The sequence below is a fragment of the Oncorhynchus mykiss genome, chromosome 4 (assembly GCF_057628025.1).
Source record: "Oncorhynchus mykiss isolate SJ-2025 chromosome 4, ASM5762802v1, whole genome shotgun sequence".
In the NCBI taxonomy this organism is placed as follows: domain Eukaryota; kingdom Metazoa; phylum Chordata; class Actinopteri; order Salmoniformes; family Salmonidae; genus Oncorhynchus; species Oncorhynchus mykiss.
This window is the reverse complement of record NC_143025.1, coordinates 10494445-10520445: the sequence shown is the minus strand read 5'-3', so window position 1 is coordinate 10520445 and position 26001 is coordinate 10494445. Positions and strand designations below refer to the sequence as shown.

Below are 26001 nucleotides of genomic sequence, written 5' to 3'. Positions count from 1 at the left end.
TTTGTTTCCTCAGAAGAGAGTTTGTAGGAGGGGGACGGACTTCAAGGTTTTGCCAGAGGGGTGGGGTTAGAAGGAGGGAGGGGTTAGAGGAATGGAGGAAGAGAGAGGAACTGCATGCAACAGCAAGAGGGAGACAAATAGTTTTGTTCCTTGGTTAGAGCCCTTAACATGGAACAAATGACATAATTAATCTTAACATGTGAGTTGTTAGAATATATAAAGGGTAACAGTTTATATGAAGTACATATAATTATTTTAATGACCTTTATAATGCGTCATAATACACTTATGTGTTGTAATTAATCAATCAGGCCTGAGGAGGTGTGGTATATGGTTAATATACAGTACCACGGCTAAGGGCTGTTCTTAGACAAGACACAACGCGGATTGAGAATTATGTAACACTTTAAAAAATACAATCAAATCCAATTGTATTGGTCACATACACATATTTAACAGATGTTATTGGTCACATACACATATTTAACAGATGTTATTGGTCACATACACATATTTAACAGATGTTATTGGTCACATACACATAGTTAGCAGATGTTATTGGTCACATACACATATTTAGCAGATGTTATTGGTCACATACACATATTTAACAGATGTTATTGGTCATATACACATGGTTAACAGATGTTATTGGTCACATACACATATTTAGCAGATGTTATTGGTCACATACACATATTTAGCAGATGTTATTGGTCACATACCCATGGTTAGCAGATGTTATTGGTCACATACACATGTTTAGCAGATGTTATTGGTCACATACACATATTTAACAGATGTTATTGGTCACATACACATATTTAGCAGATGTTATTGGTCACATACACATATTTAACAGATGTTATTGGTCACATACACATATTTAACAGATGTTATTGGTCACATACACATATTTAGCAGATGTTATTGCTGGTGTAGTGAAATGCTTGGTGATCCTGGCTCCAACAGTGCAGTAAAATCTAACAATACACACTCATGTAAAAAGTAAAGGAATTAAGAAACATTAAAATATAAGGATGAGCAATGTTGGAGTTCTGGAGTATAAATATATATATATATATACACAATACCAGTCAATGTTGGAGTCCTGGAGTATAAATATAGATAAATATACATACACTGTACCAGTCAATGTTGGAGTATATATATATACAGTGGGGCAAAAAAGTATTTAGTCAGCCACCAATTGTGCAAGTTCTCCCACTTGAAAAGATGAGAGAGGCCTGTAATTGTCATCATAGGTACAACTGTGACAGACAAAATGAGAAAAAAAATCCAGAAAATCACATTGTAGGATTTTTAATGAATTTATTTGCAAATTATGGTGGAAAATAAGTATTTGGTCACCTACAAAAAGGCAAGATTTCTGGCTCTCACAAACCTGTAACTTATTCTTTAAGAGGCTCCTCTGTCCTCCACTCGTTACCTGTATTAATGGCAGCTGTTTGAACTTGTTATCAAACCCAATTGAGAAAAAATAATGGTTCTGAATGACCAACAATATACATCAACACCATACATTATGATTAATGGAAATGAACAATGCAATTTATGAAATATGAATACATAACATCTTCTGAAGATCAGAGCAGAATGAATCATCACATCCGGGGCTATATCTGGGGACCATCACCACCAGCATGACTAGTATCTATGTGGACCCTACTACAGTTTAACCAGCTCAGCAGTATCATTATAACTATAGAGATAAAACCCAGGATAGAGGGACTGAGTGAATGTGGTCTGGACTCTGTGGAGGAGGGTCATTGTGTCAGAGACACTGTAGAAGGACAGAGTACCTGCCTTGTGATCCAGGTACACTCCTACTCTGGAGGACTGAGGGCCTGATACTTTAGTCACAACATTATTGTGTATGAAACAATAACCACCACTAGAGCACTCTAAACTCCAGGAGTTTTTATTGTCTCCAAATCCACCATCTCTCTCTGTTCTGCTGACATCTTTATAGGAGACTGCTGTATCAACATCCCCACTCCACTCCACCTCCCAGTAACAGCGTCCAGACAGACCCTCTCTACACAGAACCTGACAATGGTTGGTGAATCTGTCTGGATGATCAGGATATGGTTGGGGTTGGCCTGTATAGGTCACCTTTCTGTTCCCTTCAGACAGAGAGAGGCGTGTGTATACTGTTTTTGGGTCCAGTGTGAGCTGACAGGAATCTGGGAGAAGAGCAGAGACCAATGAGGGGAGTTAGAACAAAAGTTAAGTCAGATACTGTATCCACCCTGTCTTGTGTAAGAGCACAGCAGAAATCAAATCAGAGAAATAGGAGGAGCCAGATAGATACCCAGTCTTTGATTAGATCTACTATTGCTATATATTTCTAGAGGGATTGTTAGGAGTATCAGTAAAAAAGAGACTGTTAGTTACTTCACAATAAAGAGACTCACATTGTAACAACTGTTCTCTGGTCTTGGGCTCTGGAGGCAGTACAACATCCACTATATTCACTACAGACACAAACACATTGACAGAGAGAGGGAATGTTATCATCATACCATATTCCACATGTATATGACTAGTAGGGAACTTTCAATGGTCGAAAGTTGATGTTCTTATTGTTTTCAACACACCTGTAGTGGAGATCTTGTTCCATTCTCCTTTAAGGAAGTCTTCTAGTTTCTCTCTCAGTTCAGACACAGTCTTACTCACATCTCCAAAGTACTGAAGAGGATGGACAACGATGCTGGGTAAGTCTGAAGATACACTGATACTGGAGAGAGACTGATAACTCTGGAGACAGAGAGAGAGAGAGAGAGAGAGAGAGAGAGAGAGAGAGAGAGAGGAACAGAGAGAGAGACAGAGAGAGAACAGAACCAAATTATTGAGTGTCACGTTGAGTTAAAATTTCATATCTCATGTATCAAGGCAGTTTAGTTACCTGGAGGAAATGGATGTGATCCTCTGTGTGTGAGAGCTGCTCCAGCTCAGTGCTTCTCTTCCTCAGCTCAGCGATCTCCTGCTTCAGTTGCTCCAGGAGTCCTTCAGCTTGACTCACTTGAGCCTTCTCTTGGGCTCTGATCAGCTTCTTTACCTCAGAGCGCCTTCTCTCAATGGAGCAGATCAGCTCAGTAAATATATTATCACTGTCCTCCACTGCTGCCTGTGCAGAGTGCTGTTAAGAGATAGAGAGAGACAGCGACTGACTTATCTTACTTATATGAGCCATCCTCATTACACTAACACCACCCCCTCCTAATAACACATTGCGTGCCACCTCAACCTCCACACAATCACATTATACAGTACCCAACACCACAGTATAATACACCATCCAGCACCACATTCCAACCGTACATCCAACCCCTCCTCTCCAGCCGTACAGACAGCCCCCCTGAGCCCCCATACCTCCTGAAACATCTTAACAATATTGATAATTTTGTAAAACTCATGAAGGCCTGATTGGGAGTCCCATAAGGCAGCACACAATTGGCCCATCATAGTCCAAGTTTGGCCTGTGTCATGATGTTGGCCTGTGGGTAAGGTTTATGACCCCCCCATAAATACCTTTCTCCCTTCCCTCTCTCTCTGACTCTACAGAGGGACTTTTGAATAGCCTTTGTTAAACAGAGAGTCTGGGAACATCAAACAAGTGGAGGGAAAGGAACCATATTTCGGTAATGGAACCAGTTAAAAATATCCGTTGGTACTTAATGAGTATGATGTCAGTTCGGCTGTCATCTGAGACATTATGACTGATGACAGGACGAGATAAACTGTATCTGGGAAAGTCTACACATTATAGTTAGCTTATTATTTTAGCTTCCAAATGAGAGAATTGGGTTTTCATAAGATTAGAGCTCTGCTCAATCAGTGGCCCGTCCCTGTGAAGAGACACGGGTTATAAACTATGAAACACACCCTTCTCCCTCCACTATATAAGCCCTTGACGAAAATGTAACCTCTGTCGTGGGATAATCAGAATTTGTTGGTAACATATGTAAGATGTTTTATATTTATCAAATGTGTGTAAGTTAATTCTCATCAGAATGGTATTTTTGTATAATACTGTGGGCAGGATTGCAGTATCTGTTCTATGTCAAGACTAAGTTGCATGGCCGCTGAGAGGGGAGAGGTCAAAGTGTCATCATGTGTAAACATGTCTTTTGCCCCACTGTGTGTGTGCCAGTTCACTCCCTAGTTTTCCCATCGGAGATGGCAGTGTCTGGAATCATTCTCCTCTCCGTGAGCTTGTCCAGGATTTGTTGTATTTTGAGTTGGTTGTATCTAAATGACAATTTGATATATGCCTGTTGATATGGAGGGTTGGTTTATGGTTCTGGGGTTTGAGAAAGGAGACAAAGCTGAACGATGAGTTATGTCTATGCTGTCTGACTATGTGTGTCTTTGCTATTAAAGGAACTCAGTTGCATTGTAAGGGGACTCTCAGAGGATTCACTGGGAGACACTGAATTATCTGAGAGTCACAGGATTGTGATAAGAGCTCATATAATTAAAGATGGACTTTTATAACTAACTCTGACGTGTGTGTGTGGTTTGCTCCCATGATTTGGTAAATAGAGGAAATTTCCACGACACCTCCTGTAACCTCCTGTACATTAAGATGACGGTCCGATGTCAGAAGGATTCAGATAATAACTACAGAATGAAGCCAACCTCAGCGTGAGCTTTGGTTGCGAATGGTATGAACTTTGAGCTCTTATTTGCTACAGAAGTGATACCTCCTAGCCGTTGAGTTAGCAGCGGCCGCATAAATGTGGGCTAGGAGAGGAAATACAGAGTATCCCGTCTACCACATAAGGACAACACTACAACGTATCCCGTTCACCACCAGAGACACTCTTCAAAGGACAAAGGACTCTGTTGGGAAACACAGCCTTCCATCTACCACCAACCTATTGAAGCGCAGCTCAGAGTAAATATTTATTGCATTTTCCTTTTCCAAATGGGCGGTAATTTAGAATGCATAAGATTCTGTATTTACGATAGAGTAGCTGCCTACGGCCCGATAGTGACATCGCTTCTCCCTTTGTTCTTCAGTCTTCCCGCTCTTTCACTCAAACCCAACCCTTTTTCTTTGTGTAACCAGCTGTCATATCTGTTCCGTCCGCTAGGAACATTTTCCTTTATGACATAATTTGTAATCAAGGTATGATTAATTCTGTGTATATGTAATTCTATGTGATTAGTTAGGTATTTAGTAAATAAATAATTAAACCCAATGTTGTATTGCTGATTCAACTTGTTAGCCAGGGTTTGTGAAGAAAACCAAGAATTTACAACTTTCAGGTGAGACTGAAATAAGGTGACGATTAACATTGACTGCTATTGATGTAAAATATTACTAGGTCTTTAAGAGTTTATTCAGAAGATAACAGCTCTATAAATATTATTTCCTGGTGCCCTGACTTTCTAGTTAATTACATTTACATGATTAGATCAATCGGGTAATAGTAATTACAGAGAAATGATTTTATAGAAGAGCATGTCATATCACTTCATCCTGCATAGCCAAAGACACGACACCTGGGTAGGCCGTCATTGTAAATAACAGTTTGTTCTTAACCGACTTTCCTAGTTAAATAAAGGTTAAATAAAAATAAAGAAATACAAATATTCTACAAAGTAAAAAATAAAGGAAAACCGTGAAATGAGTAGGTGTCAAAACTTTTGACTGGTATTTTTTTTAAATATAATTAAATGTATGGTGTTTTTGGTTTATGTCAGTTTCATTATTATGCTATAAATGGTTATTTTATGCATGTTAGTGATATAATGAACTAGAACATTTTATATTTTGTAATTCTGAGTAATTACTACTTTAGTAAGGATATACACTTTATTCAGTACTACTGCAGTTGCTAAATAATTCCAATAGATGGACGCTTAAGACCAAGAATGACATTTCAGAAGTTTAGTTTAGTTCTCCCCTAGATACACCTCTCCCCCTCACAGGAAAACTCATGTCTGTGCTTGGTTCTGTCCCCTTCCACACTGCTAACGCAAGAAGAAGAACTGAAAAAGCATTTGACAGATTACTGTGAGGTAGTATAATGATGTTTAATATTACCTGTTTTATGCTCATGTTTTGAAGTCATACTTTATTACTAAAACGATTATCAATAAGCCTGAACATTAAGTCAGTCACCTCGGGACAACAAAAATGTATTTTCCTAGTACACTCATTGTCAAATTCATCAACCAGTATCGAGCCGCTCTGCCTTCTCTCACAAGTATCCAACTCAACAAGCCCTGCCAAAAGCTTGTGCCGTCAGCGGCAGCGAGCACTCTGCCTTCTCCCACAAGAGAGGGGCATGTTGAGGTACATTTACTAACCGTGAGGGTTGCAAGATGTCATTTATTGTAGGGCTGGAAGATGCATCGTCTTTTCTATTCCGAGGCTGTTGAGGTAAATTTACTAACCAAGAGGGTTGTATAATGTCAAAATAATTAATCCTATTTAGTACTCTAATGGTATTTACTAACATAATATTATTACAAAAATTGTTTCTAAATATGTTCTAGGCTACCCTACCCTAGAATTAGGGATTAGGCTAAAATAGGTACTTAGAGTTAGAGTTTCTGTACAGCACTTTGTGACATCTGCTGATGTAAAACGGACTTTATAAATACATTTGATTGATTGATTGTTAGGTTCAGGGTATAGCTCTCTTGCTCCTCCATGTGGTCTTATGTGGGTACTACATACCTTATTCACGAAACTTGAAAGGCAACCATTGCTAATACTGAGCATCTACACAACGTGTAACCAGGTGAACAGTGAGCTTCCTCACCAAGTAGCTGGGCAGGGTGAGACATCACCTAAAATAAGGCCTATTTTTTCAATACAACTAATAGGAGCTGGCAGGGTGAAATATGATCTAAAATAAGGCCTGTTCTTTCAAAACAACTAATAGGAGCTGGCAGGGTGAAACATGACCTAAAATTAGGCCTGTTTTTTCAAAACAACTAGTAGGAGCTGGCAGAGTGAAACTGATAAATATGGTAATAAAATTAAACTAGGCTCCATGGCGGATGCAATGAACTAGTTTTATCAGAAAAAGTCATTAAAAATGGCATGTGTCCAGCCTAGTCCTAGCCGGCTGGTAGCGCTTGTCTGCAATTGCATTATGCCCCATGTGGCCCACACTCATGTTGTGGCAGAATCAGAATTATTTAGGTAACATTGATAAATAAGATGTTTTATCCATTTTCATAAGTATGCTTATGTGGGTAAAGTTACTTGGGCCCCAGAGAGGGGAGAGGTCAGGCTTGTCTTCTTATGGGAATGTGTCTGTAACTATTACATGTCCCCTCTGAGGTTGCCCTTATCTTGATTTAGTATATGGCCTAGGAGGCTCACTGTCTTTTCTGATCTTGTCCAGGAGGGTTGTATTTGACATGGGAGTATCTAGAATTGACAATTGATATATGCCATTGGATGAGGTAATGTTTTGGTCCTAAGTAGTACCAAGAACGAGATAGGACCTTTGTTTAAGGAGACCAAACTGAACGATAATTTATAGCTAATGCTGTCTGGCTATGGGATACTCCTCTCTCAAGTAAAGTCTTCCTTTGTAATGTTCCTAAGATCTGTTATTTGTCATGTGAGTTGAGAGGGGTGTGTCTTGGCTATAAATGATACTAAGAATTGTTTTGTAAGCATTCTCAGAGAATTCATTTATAGACACTGAATTGATCTGAGAGTCACAGGGCTATGGTGAAGCGTATATAATTAAATATGGACGTTATGATATAACTCTGACTTGTGTGTGGTTTGCTCTCTCATGATTTGGTAATACAGGAAATTTCCACGACACTCAAAACCCTGAAAACTATCTGTGCTAGCAAACCCTGGGTACCACCCCTCCCCCTGCTTTACCTTGAAGTTTGTAAGAAACAAACACTTGCCTACAAAAAGAGACAACATGTTTAACGGATTGCACTTGGCACGTAGACGAGAGCACACAAAAACCACTTGCAAATTTACCAAAACAAACCAACTCCTTGTGAATCTGTTTGGACGTAATAAACAGAGGCAGATTAGTGTCGAAAGAACAACAAGACTCACCTTTTCATTACCACAACCACCGCCTTGTTCATTCTGGATACAGAGTGTATATGTTCAGCTCCCACCTGTTCGCCGACCGTGATCAACAATTCGTCCACAACATTCTCCAGAATGGACCCGAAGAGACAGCGTTTCTTCTCCACCCGGTTGAAGCCATCACGCCGCCCAAACAAACTTCCCCTACTCCCCCCTCAACTCTAACCGATAAACAGTAGAAACCAATAAACAATCCCTCAAACATGAGAAAATAATTTAGGAAAATACGCAAGAACCAAACAAAAAAAGAATAGTAACCCTCCTCATGAACCACAAAATAAAATACAAAAATAAAATAAAATAAATACACAAATAAAAAGGAACAGTAACCCTCACACAACTTCTTCTTCTTCTATGGTATAATGGCGGACTGCAAACAAACATTAAAGGTGCATGGCGCCACCTACTGTGCTGGAGTGTGTTCAATCACGGTTTTTTACAACATTTATAAATCCTCCTACCCTACTCAGTACTTCTGAGAAACTAAAAAAGAGCCCTACTAACTTCTAATAGACCCTCCCCCATCCCCCAAATCCCTTCCAAACCCCCCCAACCCCGTCCAAACTCAATGACCCTACACTTCAATCTTTCCCTCTCTTCAACATACTTACAACAATATAACAACACATGCTCCACCGTTTCATTGACAATCCCCTCCAGACACAGAACATTCACATGCTGCCAACCAGATGTAATGACCAGTTCAATGTACAATGTCCTAAACACAATCGAGTAAACATCATCTCTTCCTTCCTAATCTGACCTATGAATCTTGGTCCACCGACCTTTCTTTTGGAGGGCATATAAATGTTGTCCCTTGTGCTCAGTCCCATCTCTTCTGCTACACATCTATCGAAATGGCTCTGATCTTACATTTGGCTTCACCTCTACCCAGTGGAACATTAATAACAATTATATCTTGTTTTAAAGCTCAAACACCCAAACACACCCAAATGTGCTGGGACCCAGCAGAAACTCACTATTACACCCATTCACTCAATTCATTATACCTCCAATAGTAGGTATCATGACGTGGCCCTTTCTGGGTATAGATCATGGCTTCGCCCTCTCTCTCACTCTCTCCTACACCCAGGTTCTGTTATCTCGGGACATAAATTCCTGGCGGAGACTCTCTACCCCTGGTCATGCAGAAAGAGAGACACAGAGAGAACAAAGGATTTCACATGGCGAACTCCTAAATTCCCAAAATGGGAATTTGAAAAAAAAAATCCACTCATAAGAATGTGGGAATTGTCGGGTATTGACGGGTATAATGAGTGTGTTTCATTTGGTGACCTCAGAGAGGACAGGAAACACACAACTATATATCTGAATGTGTACATTTCTCAATTATGAGGTTTACATCTAATTATTGTATGAAATGAATGAGTAAAGATGAAACTATTTGTGAAATGATGTAATGTGATGTTAAACCTTTGAGGTGAGAGAATTGTATTCCCTTTCAAGTTTAACTAAGTAAATGGCCCGCCCGCCTTGAGCACAAATGGCCCGCCCGCCCTCCTGCACACTTCCCACATATTGGAATCTCCGATAGCTACAAACTGCAGCAACATGACCATAAACGCTGCACCTAAAATGGCGCCGGAAGAAATGGCAGGAGTTTTACGGGCGCCCGACCAATGGTGCTATTATGTGTTTTATTTCGCTTCATTTGTACATATTTTGTACATAATGTTTACGGTGGCATATTTGTAAACAACAGCTGGTGCACGAAAAATCTAAGGAAGTCTCTAGATTTTGCTCGCCTGAAGCAGAGTATCTTATGACAAACTGCAGACCACACTATTTGCAAAGATAGTTTTCATCTATACTTTTCGTGGCTGTTTATTTTCCACCCCAGACGGATGCTGGCACTAAGACCGCACTCAGTCAGCTGTATAAGAAAATAGCAAACAGGAAACCACTCACCCAGAGGCGGTGCTCCTAGTGGGCTAAACTTTAATGCAAGGAAACTTAAATCAGTTCTACCTCATTTCTATCAACATGTTAAATGTGCATCCAGAGGGATAAAAAGTCTAGATCACCTGTACTCCACACACAGAGACATGTACAAGGCTATCCCTTGCCCACCATTTGGTCAATCTGACCACAATTCTATCCTCCTGCAAAAATTAAAGCAGGAAGCACCAGTGACTAGATCAATTTAAAAGTGGCCATTTGAAGCAGATGCTAAACTACAGGACTGGTTTGTTATCACAGACTGGAACATGTTCAGGAATTCTCCCGATGGCATTGAGGAGTACACCACATCAGTCATTTACTTTTTCAATAAGTGCATTGAGGACGTCGTCCCCACAGTGACTGTACGTACATACCCCAACCAGAAGCCATGGATTACAGACAACATTCGCACTGAGCTAAAGGGTAGAGCTGACGCGTCCAAGGTGCGGAACTCTAACCCGGAAGCTTATGAGAAATCCTGCTATGCCCTCCGACGAACCACCAAACAGGCAAAGCGTCAATACAGGGCTAATATTGAATCGTACCACATCGGCTCCGACGCTCATCTTATGTGGCAGGGCTTGCAACCTATTACGGACTACAAAGAGAAGCACAGCCGCATGCTGCCCAGTGACACGAGCATACCAGACGAGTTAAATCACTTCTATGCTCTTTTCGAGGCAAGCAACACTGAGGCATGTATGACAGCATCAGCTGTTCCAGACAACAGTGTGATCACTCTCTCCATAGCCGACGTGAGTAAGACCTTTAAACAGGTCAACATTCACAAGGCTGCGGGGCCAGATGGATTACCAGGATGTGTGCTCCATGCATTTGCTGACCATCTGGCAGGTGTCTTCACTGACATTTTCAACATGTCCCTGATTGAGTCTGTAATACCAACATGCTTCAAGCAGACCACCATAGTCCCTGTGCCCAAGAACACAAAGGCAACCTGCCTAAATGACTACAGACCCGTAGCACTCACTTCTGTAGCCATGAAGTGCTTTGAAAGGCTGGTAATGGCTCACATCAACACCATTATCCCAGAAACCATAGACCCACTCCAATTTGCATACCACCCAAACAGATCCACAGATGAAGCAATCTCTATTGCACTCCACACTGCCCTTTCCCACCTGGACTCAAGGAACACCTATGTGAGAATGCTGTTCATTGACTACAGCTCAGCATTCAGCACCATAGTACCCTCAAAGCTCACCACTAAGCTAAGGATCCTGGGACTAAACACCTCCCTCTGCAACTGGATCCTGAACTTCCTGACAATACATCTGCCACGCTGATCCTCAACACTGGAGACCCTCAGGGGTGCGTGCTCAGTCCCCTCCTGTACTCCCTGTTCACCCACGACTGTGTGGCTAGGCACGACTCCAACACCATCATTAAGTTTGCAGATGACACAACAGTGGTAGGCCTGATCACGGACAATGATGAGACAGCCCACAGGGAGGAGGTCAGAGACCTGGGTGGTGCCAGAATAATAACCTATCCCTCAATGTAACCAAGACAAATGAGATGATTGTGGAATACAGGAATAAGAGGACAGAGCACGCCCCCATTCTCATCAAAGGGGATGTAGTGGACCTGTTTGAGAGCTTCAGGTTTCTTGGTTTCCACATCACCAACAAATTAAAATGGTCCAAACACACCAAGACAGTGAAGAGGGCACGTCAAAGCCTATTCCCCCTCAGGAAACTAAAAAGATTTGTCATGGGTCCTCAGATCCTCAAAAGGTTCTACAGCTGCAACATCAAGAGCATCCTGACCGGTTGCATCACTGCCTGATACGGCAACTGCTCGGCCTCCGACCGCAAGGCATCACTGGGGCTAAGCTGCCTGCCATCCAGGACTTTTACACCAGGCGGTGTCAGAGGAAGGCCCTAAGAATTGTTAATGACCCCAGTCACCCCAGCCATAGATCGCTCTCTCTACTACCACGTGGCAAGCGGTACCGAAGCGTCAAGTCTAGGATCAAAAGGCCTCTCAACAGTTTTTACCCCAAAGACATAAGACTCCTGAACAGGTAATCAAATGGCTACCTGGAATATTTACATTGTGTTCCCCCCCCCAACCCCTCTTTTACGCTGCTGCTACTCTCTGTTTATCACATATGCATAGTCACTTTAACTATACATCCATGTACATACTACCTCAATTAGCCCGACTAACCGGTGCCCTGCACATTGGCTACCCGGACTATCTGCATTGTGTCCCGCCATCCGCCACCCACCACCCACCACCCACCACCCGACAACCCCTCTTTTACGCTACCGCTACTCTCTTTTTATCATATATAAATAGTCACTTTAACCATACCTACATGTACATGCTATCTGCTACCACACGGCAAGCGGTCCTGGAGAGCCAATTCTAGGTCAAAGAGGGTTATAAACAGCTTCTACCCCTAAGCCATAAGACTCCTGAACATCTAGTCAAATGGCTACCCAGACTATTCACATTGCCCTTCCCCTCCCCTCTCCACACCACTGCCACTCTCTGTTGTCATCAATGCATAGTCACTTTAATTAACTCTACCTACATGTACATACAACTTCAACTGACCGGTGCCCCCGCACATTGACTCTGTACCGGCACCCCCCTGTATATATTGTTATTTTTTACTGCTGCTCTTTTTTACTTGTTACTGTTATCTCTTATTCTTATCCATATTTTTTAAAACTGCACTGTTAGTTAGGGGCTCGTAAGTAAGCATTTCACTGTAAGGTCGACACCTGTTGTATTCGGTGCACGTGACAAATAAACTTTGATTTGATTTGAAACAGCTCAGTGGTTTCGGCACAAAGACTCTAACAGGATAACTGATATATCCTAACATGACTTTGTCGGGTAAAGACTCAAAACTCAAAAGGACTGACAGTGACTCCTCTGTTTCACCACGCCCACCATCAATTGTTCCACCTCCACACTTAACGCTACCCCAGAAATCATTCATTTCAATGGTGTCCTGTTCCTGAGAGCAAAGCAAGAAACAGATCTTGACCCAAGTTACGTGACACGGAGCGCCCACTTCCTCTGGTCAGAAGAAACAAACAAATATCAGAATTCCACTACAGGTTACCTAGGTTACCTTCACTGATTCAACTGCACCCAACTCCTTTACCACCCACCCTGAAACCACAAATGGATCTGCCAAAAGGTATGGATCCACTTTCTCCAACAATGTAACTCCTACTCCACCAGAATCTTCTTTATCATGTCCATTGATTCCAGACTCTGGTTCTGAGGTCTTTACCTCACTTAACTCTCCCTCATTCATTTCCATTTCACCTCCAGAACTCGGTCTGGTGCACGGCTCACTCTGTTTGCACTTGAATTATAACATTTGAAATGTCTCTATTACTTTTAAACTTTTTTAGTGTAAGGCTTACTGTTCATGATTGTTTATTTCACTTATATATATTATCTATTTATCTTGCTTTGGCAATGTAAACATATGTTTCCCATGGAAATAAAGCCCTTTGAATTGAACATGAGAGAGAGAGAGAGAGAGAGAGAGAGAGAGAGAGAGAGAGAGAGAGAGAGAGAGAGAGAGAGAGAGAGAGAGAGAGAGAGAGAGAGAGAGAGAGAGAGAGAGAGAGAGAGAGAGAGAGAGAGAGAGAGAGAGAGAGAGAGAGAGAGAGAGAGAGAGAGAGAGAGAGAGAGAGAGAGAGAGAGAGAGAGAGAGAACTCCATGTTAATGTATAGGGGACAGGAGTCGGTCATGGTTACTCAAGGTTATGTGATGAGGTAGCCCCGCCTGCGACTTTAAAAACAGTGTCGGCCCAATTGGGAATGTCCTCTTTGTGTAATGGTCAAGACGTTGGTTTCTACGGTAGACCTGGGCTCATATGGGTTCATATCCTGTTGGTTATATTAAGCAGTCTATTCTCTGAAAGGGGTCCAGACATAGTGTGGTCAGTGGGATTGAAGAGGGGCCCCTCTCTCTCTCTTTGACTGGAGGAGACAGGTGAAATGGTGTGTCTCCTCTGGTCAACAACACTCACCTTGAGAGACTCCACAGCCTGTTGGAGCTCTTTCAGCTCCTTCTCTCTCTCCTGGAATCTCTGCTGGACCTTCTGCTGGCTCATCCCCAGCTGCCTCTGTGGAGAATCACTCTTCAATGAGATATCAAACTTTATTTGTCCAGTAGCTCAATAGTATAGTCATGTGACATATGGCACATAGAAGATAGAGATTAAAGTGGAAGTGTTTGTGTGAAATTATATTATGTTGCTATGTGAATTATTATCGTTTTAACATGACACAAATTAGGGGAGCTGATTGGGGGTTTAATAACAAATGATAATGGTGTTTGACTTTAGAAAATGATGATACATTTGGAGAATCTGGGTTAAAATATCTATATAATCAAGGTTTCTGTTCATATTTGTTCTGCCGTGGATCGATTTCATTTGAATTATCTCACATTCGAACAGTCTTAGTTCCTACTGTATCTTTAATTCTTTGTTTATCAAACAGTCACCATCAAGTTGTTCTGGTCTTACCTGTTTCTCAGTCCTCTCTGCTGCAGCTGACACTGTATCATGGCCTTTATGTTCATCCATTGTACACAGCAGACAGATACACTGCTTATCGGTACGACAGTAAACCTCCAGCAGTTTGTCATGATGAGAGCAGATCTTCTCCTGTAGTTGTGCGGTGGCTTTGACCAGCTTGTGCTTCTTGAAAGCAGGAAATTCATAGTGAGGTTGGATGTGAGTCTCACAGTAAGAGGCCAGACACACCAGACAGGACATGAGGGCTTTCTGCTTTCTGGCCCCAGTGCAGAAATCACACGCTACATCTCCAGGTCCAGCATAGCACAGAGCAGGAGGGGGAGCAGCCTGGAGTCCTGTCTTCTTCAGTTTCTCCACCACTTCAGCCAGCACGATGTTTCTCTTCAGTACAGGTCTTGGGGTAAAGGTCTGTCTGCACTGTGGACAGCTGTAGACACCTTTCAGACGATCCTGATCCCAGCTTTCTTTAATACAGCCCGTACAGTAACTGTGTCCACAGGCAGTAGTCACCGGATCCTTCAGTAGATCCAGACAGACGGAGCAACAGAACAGTTCCTGATTGTCAGCCATTTTAGTGCTCTCTCCCGTAGGTTAAGCAATGGCAGTGTCGAAGATTACTTTCTGTTCAGTGTCAAAGATTACTTTCTGTTTCATGGAACTCTACACCAGAGGACAGGGAGTGGCTTCCTACTTGACTGTGTTCTCAGTATGTAGAGGGGGTGTGGTTTCTTTGATAAGGAAGTAAAACAGATTGTTGGGTAGTAGGCAGAGATAGTCAGTATTTATGTTGCATGTATTTGAAATACGCATTTTAATTGCTTCTGAGTATCTTGTCTTATAAATCATACTGGGCTGAACTATACTCCAATGTATTTTTGTATTTTCTAAACACTAAATACTCAGCAGTCTGATAGTACTATGGTGTGATAAGACTGTCTGCTAAATGACAACAATGATATCAGCAGTCTGATAGTACTATGGTGTGATAAGAGTGTCTGGTAAATGACAACATTGGTATCAACAGTCTGATAGTACTATGGTGTGATAAGAGTGTCTGGTAAATGACAACATTGGTATCAACAGTCTGATAGTACTATGGTGTGATAAGACTGTCTGCTAAATGACAACATTGGTATCAACAGTCTGATAGTACTACAGTACCCCCCAAGGTGGCACGCAGCGAGGGTCCCCGGTCCGGGGTCGGCGACGAGGGTCCCTGGACCAGAGGCGCCACCAAAGTGGGGTGAGCCAGAGGTGGAGCGGGGTCTATGTCCCGCACCAGACCCGCCACCGCTGATAGATGCCCACCCAGACCCTCCCCTATAGGTTCAGGTTTTGCGGCCGGAGTCCGCACCTTTGGGGGGGTACTGTCACGCCCTGACCTTAGAGAGCCTTTTTATGTCTCTATTTGGTTTGGTCAGGGTGTGATTTGGGTGGGCATTCTATGTTCTTTAATTCTATGTTATTTTTCTGTTTTGGCCGGGTATGGTTCTCAGTCAGGGACAGCTGTCTATTGTTGTCTCTGATTGGGAATCAGACTTAGGCAGCCTGTTTTGCCACCTCAGGTTGTGGGATGTTGTTTTTTGTTAGCACTGTGTAGCCTTCAGAACGTGACGTTCTTTTGTTTGGTGTTCAGATTAAATAAAGTATCATGAACACGTACCACACTGCACCTTGGTCCACTTCTTCCAACGAGCGTTACATATACATTTCCATTTCAGTCATTTATCTTCTCCAGAGTGACTTGTAACCGTTACTGAGACGGTTGTGGCTGTTCATGCCGGATACCTCCAAATATATTTTGTATAAAAAATTAAATACCTTACATGTAATTATATACATCACAAAATACAAGTATTTAGTAGTTTATTTTGATATTTTGATCTTTATGGTATTTTCTATTTGTATGTAGTAAATTCTTCTCATCCCTGATAGTAGAATACTCTGTCTGTTTGGTGTTTTCAGGGCCTGACCAGGACACTGGAGGCAAAGGATTGGTTTAAATAGGAAAATATCCTGGAGTTTTACTAAAAATAAATTTTTCACAAATCACTTTCAAAAGCATTTCAAAATGCTAAATAAAATACCTATCTCTCCTCAGAGCATAATCACTGGGAAATCTCTTAAAAACTGCACACAGAGGCATGAAAATGTGTAGTGGAAATTCTAACCAGAAAGGGGAGAGACTGAAGATTCTTTCAACAACAGCTTTATTATTAAGATATGGAGACATGAGGTCAACCATCACTCAGGGTGCATGGTAGAGAGACCAATGATTCAAGAACAACAGCTGTTAAGATGAGTAGACATGAGGCTGGTCACTCAGGGTGCATGGTAGAGAGACCAATGATTCAGGAACAACAGCTGTTAAGATGTGGAGACATGAGGTCAACCATCACTCAGGGTGCATGGTAGAGAGACCAATGATTCAGGAACAACAGCTGTTACGATGAGGAGACATGAGGCTGGTCACTCAGGGTACATGGTAGAGAGACCAATGATTCAGGAACAACAGCTGTTAAGATGAGGAGACATGAGGCTGGTCACTCAGGGTACATGGTAGAGAGACCAATGATTCAGGAACAACAGCTGTTAAGATGTGGAGACATGAGGTTGGTCACTCAGGGTACATGGTAGAGAGACCAATGATTTAGGAACAACGGCTTTATTAAGATGTGGAGACATGAGGCTGGTCACTCAGGGTGCATGGAAGAGAGACCAATGATTCAGGAACAACAGCTGTTAAGATGTGGAGACATGAGGCTGGTCACTCAGGGTGCATGGTAGAGAGACCAATGATTCAGGAACAACAGCTGTTAAGATGTGGAGACATGAGGCTGGTCACTCAGGGTGCATGGTAGAGAGACCAATGATTCAGGAACAACAGCTGTTAAGATGTGGAGACATGAGGCTGGTCACTCAGGGTGCATGGTAGAGAGACCAATGATTCAGGAACAACAGCTGTTAAGATGAGGAGACATGAGGCTGGTCACTCAGGGTGCATGGTAGAGAGACCAATGATTCAGGAACAACAGCTGTTAAGATGTGGAGACATGAGGCAAATGTATTCACCCCCCTTGGCGTTTTTCCTATTTTGTTGCATTACAACTTGTAAATTAAAAATATTTTTATTTGGATTTCATGTAATGGACATACACAAAATAGTCCACATTTGGGAAGTGAAATTCAAAATGTTCCTTGTTTAAAAAATTCAAAAATGGAAAAGTGGTGGGTGCATATGTATTCTCCCCCTTTGCCATGAAGTCCCTAAATAAGATCTGGTGCAACCAATTACCTTTAGAAGTCACATAATTAATTACATAAAGTCCACCCTTGTGCAATGTAAGTGTCACGTGATCTGTCACATGATTTCAGTATATATACACCTGTTCTGAAATAACCCAGAGTCTGCAACACCACTAAGAAAACTGCACCACCAAGCAAGCGGCACCATGAAGACCAAGGAACTCGCCAAACAGGTCAGGGACAAAGTTGTGGAGAAGTACCGATGAGGATTGGGTTCTAAAAAAATATCAGAAACTTTGAACATCCCACAGAGCACCATTAAATCCATTATTAAAAATGGAAAGAATATGGCACCACAAACCTGCCAAGAGAGAGCAGCCCACCAAAACTCACAGACCAGGCAAGGAGGGCATTAAATCAGAGAGGCAACAAAGAGACCAAAGATAACCCTGAGGGAGCTGCAAAGCTCCACAGCGGAGATTGGAGATTCTGTCCGTAGGACCACTTTAAGCCGTACACTCCACGGAGCTGGGCTTTACGGAAGAGTGGCCGGAAAAAAGCTATTGCTTAAAGAAAAAAATTTGCAAACAAGTTTTGGTGTTCACCAAAAGGCATGTGGGAGACTCCCCAAACATACGGAAGAAGGTACTCTGGTCAGATGAGAAAAAAAATGTAGCTTTTTGGACATCAAGGAAAACGCCCTGTCTGGCACAAACCCAACACCCCACATCACCCCGAGAACACCATCATGCTGTGGGGATGTTTTTCATCGGCAGGGACTGGGAAACTGGTCAGAATTGAAGTAATGATGGATGGAGCTAAATACAGGGAACTTCTTGAGGGAAACCTGTTTGTCTTCCAGAGATTTAAGCTGGGGCGGAGGTTCACCTTACAGCAGGACAATGACCCCAAGCATACTGCTAAAGCAACACTTGAGTGGTTTAATTTAAGGGGAAATATTTAAATGTATTGGAATTGCCTAGTCAAAGCCCAGACCTCAATCCAATTGAGAATCTGTGGTATGACTTAAAGATTGCTGTACACCAGCAGGAACACATCCAACTTGAAGGAGCTGGAGCAGTTTTGCCCTGAAGAATGGGCAAAAATCCCATTGGCTAGATGTGCCAAGTTTATAGAGACATATCCCAAGAGACTTGCAGCTGCAATTGCTGCAAAAGGTGGTTCTACAAAGTATTGAGTATTGACTTGGGGGAGGTAAATAGCTATGCACGCTCACGTTCTGTTTTTTTGTCTTATTTATTGTTTGTTTCACAATAAAAAATATTTTGCATCTTCAGAGGGGTAGGCATGTTGTGTAAATCAAATGATACAAACCCCCCCAAAAAATATATTTTAATTCCAGGTTGTAAGGCAACAAAATAGGAAAAATGCCAAAGGGGGTGAATACTTTCGCAAGGCACTGCATATGACCCTTAAAGTTGCTTTTTAAAGTAGTGACACCTTCTGACCGATTGGCACCAAAATGAAAGCCAATAATCATTCCCCCATTAACACTTTCAAAACACATCTGTGGATCAGGCACGAGTTTCTTGAATTAAATAAATGTCGGCACTCTTACACTTACAATACAAAATATTACGGATTCCCCTGGCATTAATAGAATAATTATAGAAAATGACTATCACAGTGACTATATGAATCTCATGATCACTGGTGGTGGTGGTTGGTAGTTCTCCCCATCTCTCAGCCTACCCAGGCGGTGCACTACATCCAGAGAGCCTGTAACAATATTTCGCTCCTCCTCCATGACTATTGTTCTGCAAATGTATTTCACTTTTGCTTTGATGTTCCCGTCAGATCTTTCTGAAATTCAGTCAATTCAAAGATTCCATCTCCGACTGTACGAGTAAATCTCGTTAACCCTTGACTCCATTTCAGTGAGTTTCTTCTCCTGCTTTGCAGTTTTCAATGTTGCGTTCTGCTGTTTCATTTACTTCTTCAGCATTGAAACCAATCGCTTTCTTCAGGTTAACAATGCTGACAGTGTTATTTTTCAAGTCCATGATGTCATCTGCACTCTCTTTGATTTTAGCTGTGAGGACGTTGTCCTGTAGCTGTCTCAGGGAAAGCATAGGAATGAGTTTCAGCAATGCCTCTTTTCTCCTTGGAAGTCTCAACATCCAGTATCTCAGCAACAGTTTGGTTATGTCTTGACTCCATGCTGCTCGCTATGAAGATGATAGCTAACAAATGTTAGCTAGACACGCTGTAACTTTTCGATAGCAAGCTTGTTCATTGGAAACCATCCCCCAAAAATATATAAATGGCTTGATTAATTACAAAATTATTCAAAATAGCTACATTGCATGGCTAAATATAATTTGTTATGTTTTTATGTGGTTTTTTTGCAACTGCACCCTAAAATTGTTACTCAGCTAGAAATGTTATGCCCACTCATACCTTTTCTTCCCTGGAACAGTGACCACTTTATACCTCAAATTCTTATCACAGGTTAGTTGCTAAATTAGTGCCAAAACAGATTCGACACAATGTAGTTTCGATTCACAGAAGAAGATTCACCAGTCAAAAAATCGTATTCGATTAGTTTACATATCAAGTCACATGTTTGCAAGTGTTGTTGTATTTATTCACACATCAAATAAGTTACATGTTTGCAAAAAAAAATTGGAACTACAAATCTGATTATACAGGCACAACTCATACTTTACATGTCAAATCATACTTTACATGTCAAAGCATACTTTACATGTCAAAGCAAACTTTACATGTCAAAACATACTTTACATGTCAAATCATACCTTACATGTCAAAGCATACTTTACATGTCAAAGCATACTTTACATGTCAAAACATACTTTACATGTCAAATCATACTTTACATGTCAAATCATACTTTACACGTCAAATCATACTTTGCATGTCAAATCATACTTTACATGTCAAAACATACTTTGCAAGTAAAATCATACTTTACATGTCAAAACATACTTTACGAGTCAAATCATTCTTTACATGTCAAAATATACTTTACCTGTCAATTCATACTTTGCATGTCAAATCATACTTTACACGTCAAAACATACTTTACATGTCAAAACATACTTTACACGTCAAATCATGCTTTACAAGTCAAATCATACTTTGCATGTCAAATCATACTTTACATGTGTGTACATGGGGGGGGGGGGTGAGAGAGCACAACAGCTATTGGCTGAGTCAAGTGAGCGAGATGAACGAGAGCAGCACTCACACGCTGTAAGAACTTTCTACCAGTTGTAGGTAGGCTATTTAAAATGTAATTGTGGAGGGAACTATTTACCAGTTGTAGGTAGACTATTTAGATTGTCATTATGGAGGGATCTATTTACCAGTTGTAGGTAGACTATTAGATTGTGATTATGGAGACACCTATTTACCAGTTGTAGGTAGGCTATTTAGATTGTCATTATGGAGGGACCTACAGTGGGGAAAAAAAGTATTTAGTCAGCCACCAATTGTGCAAGTTCTCCCACTTAAAAAGATGAGAGAGGCCTGTAATTTTCATAATAGGTACACTTCAACTATGACAGACAAAATGAGGGAAAAAAATCCAGAAAATCACATTGTAGGATATTTAATGAATTTATTTGCAAATTATGGTGTTATTTATTCCAATGTGTGTCTTTGATTTGTAAATGGATTGTGTGGAGGTGAGCTAGTGGTGTGGCTGATAGAACAGAATGAAAAGGGGGGAGGAAGAGTGGAGGAGTGAAGGGCTGTTAAAGAAACCAGATGAGGAAGAGACAGATGTTCAGGGGAATAACTGGCTCTGTTCCAAATGGTTCCCTATTCCCTAAGTAGTGCACTACGGTGCTTCTGACCAGGTCTAAAGTAGGGTTCTACTATGTGAACTATTAGATCCTAATATGAAGGCAGAGACTATTTAACTGTTTAATAGAACAGTCCTTAATACAAGCAGCTGCAGGGAGCTCTACCTGGGATTTCACAGGGAAGAACTTGATGAGTAAATTGTTCCATGTCTCTGATATAGTGTGAGGTTATAATACAATCATATTGTTACACAACAGTCCTTAATACAAGCAGCTGCAGGGAGCTCTACCTGGGATTTCACAGGGAAGAACTTGATGAGTAAATGGTTCCATGTCTCTGATATAGTGTGAGGTTATAATACAATCATGTTGTTACACAACAGTCCTTAATACAAGCAGCTGCAGGGAGCTCTACCTGGGATTTCACAGGGAAGAACTTGATGAGTAAATGGTTCCATGTCTCTGATATAGTGTGAGGTTATAATACAATCATATTGTTACACAACAGTTCTTAATACATCAACAGTTCCTTGAACAACAATGGCCTTGTGTCAGGGTGCAGACATATCAGGAGTCTATGAAAGACAGAACATCACTGTCCAACACGGAACATATCCCTTGAGAAGTTACAACAGCTCACCCCAAATTCTGCCACCGCAATTCCCCCTTTGATGGCATGGAAACCATAGGCATCACCAGGCATAATATATCTGAGCTGTTGCCAGACAGAATTGAAAACCTTCTGATTTCTGGGAAAATTGCATTTTACACAAAAAGGGGTGGAATGGAATGGAACTCCTAAAAGATCATGTAATAATCACAATCTGGGGATAAAGGGGGTTCATAGGAATCGGGGTCATTTAGAGGGCAGTAGGAACTAGCATCCCCAATAGGATATTTGGATCCTCAATAAAGGGTGAAACAGTGGTGAGCTCTGTCAGGTCATTCAAGTTGACTTCTGTGGTCACATGACCATCTGGTGGGGAGGAGATACTGCTGTTTCACACAATCTCCCCACCAAGGTCCTCAGGCAGAAGGACAGACCACAATCTCCTCACCAAGGTCCTCGGGCAGAAGGACAGACCACAATCTCCTCACCAATGTCCTCAGGCAGAAGGACAGACCACAATCTCTTCACCAAGGTCCTCAGGCGTGAGAACAGACCACTATCTCCTCACCAAGATCCTCAGACATGAGATCAGACCACTATCTACTCACCAAGGTCCTCAGGCGTGAGAACAGACCACTCTCTCCTCGCCAAGATCCTCAGGCGTGAGAAGAGGCAGAACAAGGACAAGGACTTCAACCAGGTCTAGGAGTGTTCCAGTGTTCCCCAGGTTAGTTTTCACCCATGCAAACAGATCCCAACCCCACTAGTTATCTCCCCTGTTTACAGTAGCTTCCACCTGTCTGATAATGGCCACAGATTTAGCAACCACAATGGAGGAATACGGGATGTAAGTACAACACTGTGCCCCCACCATTGCACAAACCCCACCCCTTATCCACTAGGGGAAAATCAAAAGCCAATCTATTTTGTAAGACCCTGGTATGTGTAGCTACAAGTTCAGCAGTCAATGCTTCCACAGCAGTGGCAGTTGCATTCCCCATTCTTTCTTCTTCATTAGCTAGTTCTCTAATGGAATCAAGCTCAGTTGTTATGCCATAATTGGGAAGTAATGAAGAGAAACAATGTTTTGCTGGGACAGCTACAATGGTCTTCCTGTACAAATAGGAGAGAGGGTGATTTGAGGTTACTGGAACATCTATTTTTTTTTATTTCATCTTTATTTAACCAGGTAGGCTAGTTGAGAACAAGTTCTCATTTACAACTGCGACCTGGCCAAGATAAAGCACAGTAGTTTGACACATTCAACAACACAGAGTTACACATGGAGTAAAACAAACATACAGTCAATAATACAGTAGAAACAAGTCTATACACATGGAGTAAACAAACATATAGTCAATAATACAGTAGAAAAAGTCTAAATACAGTATGTGCAAATGAGGTAGGATAAGGGAGGTAAAGGCAATAAATAGGCCATGGTGGTGAAGTAATTACAATATAGCAATGAAACACTGGAATGGTAGGGTGTGCAGAAGATGAATGTGCAAGTAGAGATACTGGGGTGCAAAGGAGCAAGATAAATAAATAAATACTGTATCGGGATGAGGTAGATAAATGGCCTGTTTACAGATGGGCTATGTACAGGTGCAGTGATCTGTGAGCTGCTCTGACAGCTGGTGCTTAAAACTTCTTGGTGAGTATTGAATAGCTTGGATAAATAAGGTGCCCAAAGTAAACTGCCTGCTACTCTGTCCCAGATGCTAATATATGCATATTATTAGTAGTATTGGATAGAAAACACTCTGAAGTTTCTAAAACTGTTTGAATGATGTCTGTGAGTGTAACAGAAAACCTGAGAAAAATCCAACCAGGAAGTGGGAACTCTTGAGGCTTGTAGGTGTCTATGGGGTCATTTTTCACTTCCTAAGGCTTCCACTAGATGTCAACCGTCTTTAGAAACTGGTTTGAGGATTATACTATAAAGGAGGGGCTCATGAGTGCTGTTTGTGTACTAATTAATTGCCCACCTCAACAACAGCCCCTTCACATTACACTCCATGCAGTTTGGCTTCAGAGCGAAACACTCCACAGAAACAGCCAACTGCTTTCTTCTGGAAAATGTGAAGTCCAAGATGGACAAAGGAGGCATTGTTGGGGCTGTGTTTCTGGGCCTAATGAAGGCTTTTGATACTGTTAACCATGAGATTCTCTTCACAAAATTGTCCAAGTTCAACTTTTCCCCCGATGCCTTGAGATGGATGAAATCATACGTTGAAGGCAGAACTCAGTATGTCAGAGTGAGCAATGAGCTGTCGCCAACTCTTAGCTATGATGTGGGCGTGCCCCAGGGGTCAATACTGGGGCCCCTTCTGTTCAGCCTGTACATTAATGATCTGCCTTCTGTCTGTACTGGGTCTGAAGTTCAAATGTATGCAGATGATACAGTGATATATGTGCATGCAAAGAGCAAACAACAAGCTGCACAAGAACTCACTACTGTAATGGTCCAGGTTACAAAGTGGCTCAGTGACTCGTGTTTGCATCTCAATGTGACAAAAACTGTCTGCATGTTCTTCACAAAGAGGGCAACTGATGCAACTGAGCCAGATGTCTATATATCAGAGCAGAAGCTCAAGGTGGTATCTGATTTTAAGTACCTTGGCATCATACTTGATTCCAACCTCTCTTTTCAAAAGCAGGTGAAAAAGGTAATTCAAATAATCAAATTCAACCTAGCTCATTTCCGATCTACACGAAATTGTTTATCTACAGAGGTAGCAAAACGGTACTTCAAATCTGTGATACTCCCCCACTTAACATACTGCTTGACTAGTTGGGCCCAAGCTTGCTGTACAACATTAAAACCTATTCAGTCTGTCTACAAACAGGCTCTCAATGTGCTTGATAGGAAGCCCAATAGCCATTATCACTGTTACATCCTCAGAAAGCATGAGCTCCTGAGTTGGGAAAATCTTGTGCAATACACAGACACATACATGTCTTGTATTCAAGATCCTAAATGGCCTGGCTCCCCCTCCACTCAGTATTTTTGTTAAACAGAAAACCCAAACATATGGCAGCAGATCCACAAGGTCTGCCATGAGAGGTGACTGTATAGTTCCCTTAAGGAAAAGCACCTTTAGTAAATCCGCTTTCTCTGTGAGAGCTTCCCATGTCTGGAATACACCGCCATCAGACACACATAACTGCACCACCTATCACACTTTCACAAAAAACATGAAGACATGGCTAATGGTCAATCAGATTTGTGAACATAATCCCTAGCTGTGTATTGCCGCTTTCCATGTTGTCTGTAGCTTGTGAGGTGTAGAAACACTGTGTTGCTTTTATGGGTTTTGTCTTGTTGCTTTTTGTGCTATGTCTTGCTTGTCCTATGTCACTGTTATGAAATGTAAAGGTCAGTGTTGTAGTGTTGGTTGAAATGTAAAGGTCAGTGTTGTAGTGTTGGTTGAAATGTAAAGGTCAGTGTTGTAGTGTTGGTTGAAATGTAAAGGTCAGTGTTGTAGTGTTAGTTGAAATGTAAAAGTAATTTTCGATTGAGCAGACATATGCAGCTTTTACCATAGAGGGCGTAAAAAATAAACTCTTGAAACTAGATCCCCTACATCCTGGTCTTGACGAGAAAAAAATAAAAACATCAATGTTCAACCAATCCAGTAAATGTGAAGGAGGAGTCTTCTTGTTAACGTCCAAAATGTAGAAGTCCTATCACTGGCTCTCATTCCATTTCCCCTGACAACCGGAACATTTGGTTGT

At 41.6% G+C, this 26001-nt stretch overlaps 1 protein-coding gene across 1 annotated transcript; it reads right to left on the bottom strand.

Annotated features, from left to right (window-relative positions):
* Positions 1 to 1315: 1315 nt before the first annotated feature.
* LOC110521270 (E3 ubiquitin-protein ligase TRIM16) lies at positions 1316 to 15314 on the bottom strand. Its single transcript, XM_021598726.3, has 6 exons — positions 14605 to 15314; positions 14104 to 14199; positions 2930 to 3163; positions 2622 to 2781; positions 2439 to 2498; positions 1316 to 2207 (listed from the first exon to the last, which is right to left on the bottom strand). The coding sequence occupies exons 1-6, from the start codon at positions 15184 to 15186 to the stop codon at positions 1690 to 1692; spliced, it is 1650 nt and encodes a 549-aa protein (XP_021454401.2). The 5' UTR covers positions 15187 to 15314; the 3' UTR covers positions 1316 to 1689.
* Between the last annotated feature and the right edge of the window lie 10687 nt (positions 15315 to 26001).

Coding starts and splice junctions, on each gene's coding strand:
- LOC110521270 (XM_021598726.3), bottom strand. CDS start 15,186: ATGGCTGACAATCAGGAACTGTTCTGTTGCTCCGTCTGTCTGGATCTA. Junction 2,782..2,929: donor ATCACATCCATTTCCTCCAG/GTAACTAAACTG, acceptor CTCTGTCTCCAG/AGTTATCAGTCTCTCTCCAG. Junction 2,499..2,621: donor GAACAAGATCTCCACTACAG/GTGTGTTGAAAA, acceptor TTGTGTCTGTAG/TGAATATAGTGGATGTTGTA.